We start from the raw sequence: 2,978 nt of genomic DNA, 5'->3' as shown, positions 1-2,978 counted from the left end.
GAAGGACTGTAATCTGTAAACAATTAGAATAGCTTGATATTTTCTCAAAATAACTTAACAAGTTTGTCTTCTTTATTATATTGAGAGCATTTCCAATAAATGACATCTAAGCCAATTTGATTTATTGGCACTTTGGCCATTACTAATGTACTGGTTTGTCCAGTATATTTTTATGTAAGATAAGTTTCTGTGTTCTATGTAACGTATTCAGTAGATTTCTATATAAAGTATTCTCTTTAGCAGGATGAAGTTAAAGGAAATAGATCGTACAGCCATGCAGGCATGGAGCCCTGCCCAGAATCACCCCATTTACCTGGCTACAGGTAAGTTCAAAAGACAGAAGATAGTATGAGTAACCCAATGAGTAACTTAACCTCTTCTCTTCTACATCTGGCTTATTCGTACTTGTTTTTTAAGATTCAGTTCAAGCCATATCTTCTCTGGAAAGCATCTTTTCCCTGGGAGGGTATCTCCTTGCTATAAGCTGAGTTCAGTGACCTTCTTCTGTGTTCACATAGCACCTTGTACATCAGAGCATTGATCATGATGTGGTACATATAAAGTTATTTTCCCTACTTCTCAGGATTGTGTTTTGTCGTTACTCCTCCTGTATTAATCACAATAGATAACATGTAAAAAACAGTATCAATGTAAATTAATGAAGAGCAATGTTGATATTAGCATTTTTATGTAAAAGTTAGAGGTATATCATGTATGATTATAAGCAGATACAGTAAATCATGGGACCATTTTTACAAAGCACTTTTAAAATATCTACAGGTTTAAAAATATCTGTAGTATCCATTCTTACAAACATCATCTCCCAGCCCTTTGCCAGAATCTCATTGCTGCGGTGGCTTAAGCATTTGCTCAGTGGCATATGTGCTGAGATTTCAGCCACTAATGCAGCATTCACGAGCAAGATAATTGAAAAACATGCGTTTAATTTCTGTTTTGTATGGTTCTCTCTGAGGCTTTTGTTTTTGCATGTGTAGTTATCATAAATGTATTTTCTATAGGAACATCTGCTCAGCAATTGGATGCAACATTTAGTACCAATGCTTCCCTGGAGATATTTGAATTAGACCTTTCTGATCCCTCCTTGGATATGAAATCGTGTGCCACTTTCTCCTCTTCCCACAGGTATGAGGGTCAGCCCTAAATTCACATGATCATTTAATTATACATCACAATTGATGCTTAGTTTATATATAATTCTGCCAGTTTTAGAGACTATAAGGAATGCCATCAGTGACCTGAAATATTTTGTGAAAAAAGTATATGAGTGAATTTTTATGAAAGTAAGGAAATGTTTATATGATCTGTTGCCTTTTTTATTGCTGACTGTTATCTGTAAGTTGGGAAGGGAGAGGCTTTAGTACATAGTGTTTCTAGTATTTTTTTTTTCTCATGGTATGATAGAGTTATTTTTTCTATCCCCTTTATTACAACTGTTTTTGAAAAAAGGTAGGTATGTCCTGCCTTACTTTCAGTGAACAAAAAAAAAAAGGTAGGTATGACTAGAAAAAGGAGTAATTTTATTAAGATACTGATAGGATTAGCTCTGAATGGTAGGTTATTTTTATTTTCTTCTTTGCACTTATCTATATTTAGAAATGTATTTCACAGAGAATTTTGTTGACATGGTTTCTGATACAGTTGGTATTTGGATCACGCTTTCAAGTACTTACACCTTATTGTAATGCAGAGAAAGGATACTTTCATTTCAGTAACAAAATAAGCTTTATTGCTGCAATATCCTAGCAGGTTTTGAAGAGATTGTACCTTAGCTAAGGGACTATAGCTCTGATTATGGAGTTTCGTGGGGACCTCTCATAGTCTTCATAGCCATCACACTGTGATGGGAGCCCCAGATCCCTTTGTCTAGAGTTTTTCTACTCACCATTATCTGTCTCATCATACACCATATGCATATGTCACCTTCCTATTTCATTTCCATCCAGATTATAGACTGTCATCCTTTATTCTCCACCAGTAGGGGTACTTGTCATAATAGACAGAATTTTGATGTCACTTTTCTACTGTCTGAATACATTATTTTTCTTAGAAAATTTCAGCTGACTCCTTGAACACCTTTACTATTTAACAGACCACTTGTTGGTGACCACTTCTGTAATCAAATAGTTTATTTTTCAAGGGAAGTGGTTTATTAGCTCTATTTTGCAGATGAACCAAAGGCAATTTAATAAGATTAACTTACCCAGAATCTTAGAGTTTCTAAATAGTAAAATTATTCTCAAACCCATATCTTTTGCTACACCACTGAAATATACTTTGTTACACTGCTTTACCTCTACACGAGTTTTTACTCTATAGTGGTTATAAAATCAAATATACAGATATGAGTATAAATAATAAAATGCCATTTCACCAAAGTTATGCACCGTTACCAGGATTGGAGGGAAAGCAATGTTTTCGGAGTTTTTATGAAACCATAAACAATTAAATGTGTAATTTCAATTTTTTTTCTACATTTATTTGACTTCAGGAATGAGTTATTTTGCTCTTTTTTTCCTAAAGGTACCACAAGTTAATTTGGGGGCCTTATAAAATGGATTCCAAAGGAGATGTCTCTGGAGTTCTGATTGCAGGTGGTGAAAATGGAAACATTATTCTTTATGATCCTTCTAAAATTATAGCCGGAGACAAGGAAGTTGTGATTGCCCAGAATGACAAGCATACTGGCCCCGTGAGAGCCTTGGATGTGAACATTTTCCAGGTTAGACTTTGTTTGACATTTACTCATCATTCTTAGAACATGCGCTGCTCATTTGAAATAAGTGTATGAATCTACTATGCATCAGTCTTGGAATTAAAAGCTAAAAATGTGTTCCTTTGCAGGTTGATGAATAAGTATGTTTGTTTGAAGCATGGTGGGTTCAGAGTTGAGCTCAGGTTGAATAATACTAACTCAATGGAGGGAATCAGGTTAATAGGCTTAATTCTAGAAGTCTGGA

General features: G+C 34.7%; 1 protein-coding gene across 1 annotated transcript in view; it reads left to right on the top strand.

Moving 5' to 3' along the window:
- SEC31A (SEC31 homolog A (S. cerevisiae)) overlaps positions 1-2,978 on the top strand; it is a 113,846-nt gene that overhangs the window by 16,972 nt on the left and 93,896 nt on the right. The window contains exons 2-4 of the mRNA XM_012647146.1: positions 244-323; positions 1,020-1,143; positions 2,542-2,740. Of these exons, the coding sequence (XP_012502600.1) occupies positions 245-323; positions 1,020-1,143; positions 2,542-2,740 (402 nt within the window). The 5' untranslated portion in view covers position 244. The remainder of the gene's footprint in view (positions 1-243; positions 324-1,019; positions 1,144-2,541; positions 2,741-2,978) is intronic.

Source organism: Propithecus coquereli, unplaced genomic scaffold, assembly GCF_000956105.1.
Source record: "Propithecus coquereli isolate 6110/MARCELLA unplaced genomic scaffold, Pcoq_1.0 Scaffold26, whole genome shotgun sequence".
Lineage (NCBI taxonomy): Eukaryota > Metazoa > Chordata > Mammalia > Primates > Indriidae > Propithecus > Propithecus coquereli.
The sequence above is the reverse complement of the archived record's forward strand: the minus strand, read 5'-3'. Positions and strand labels throughout refer to the sequence as shown.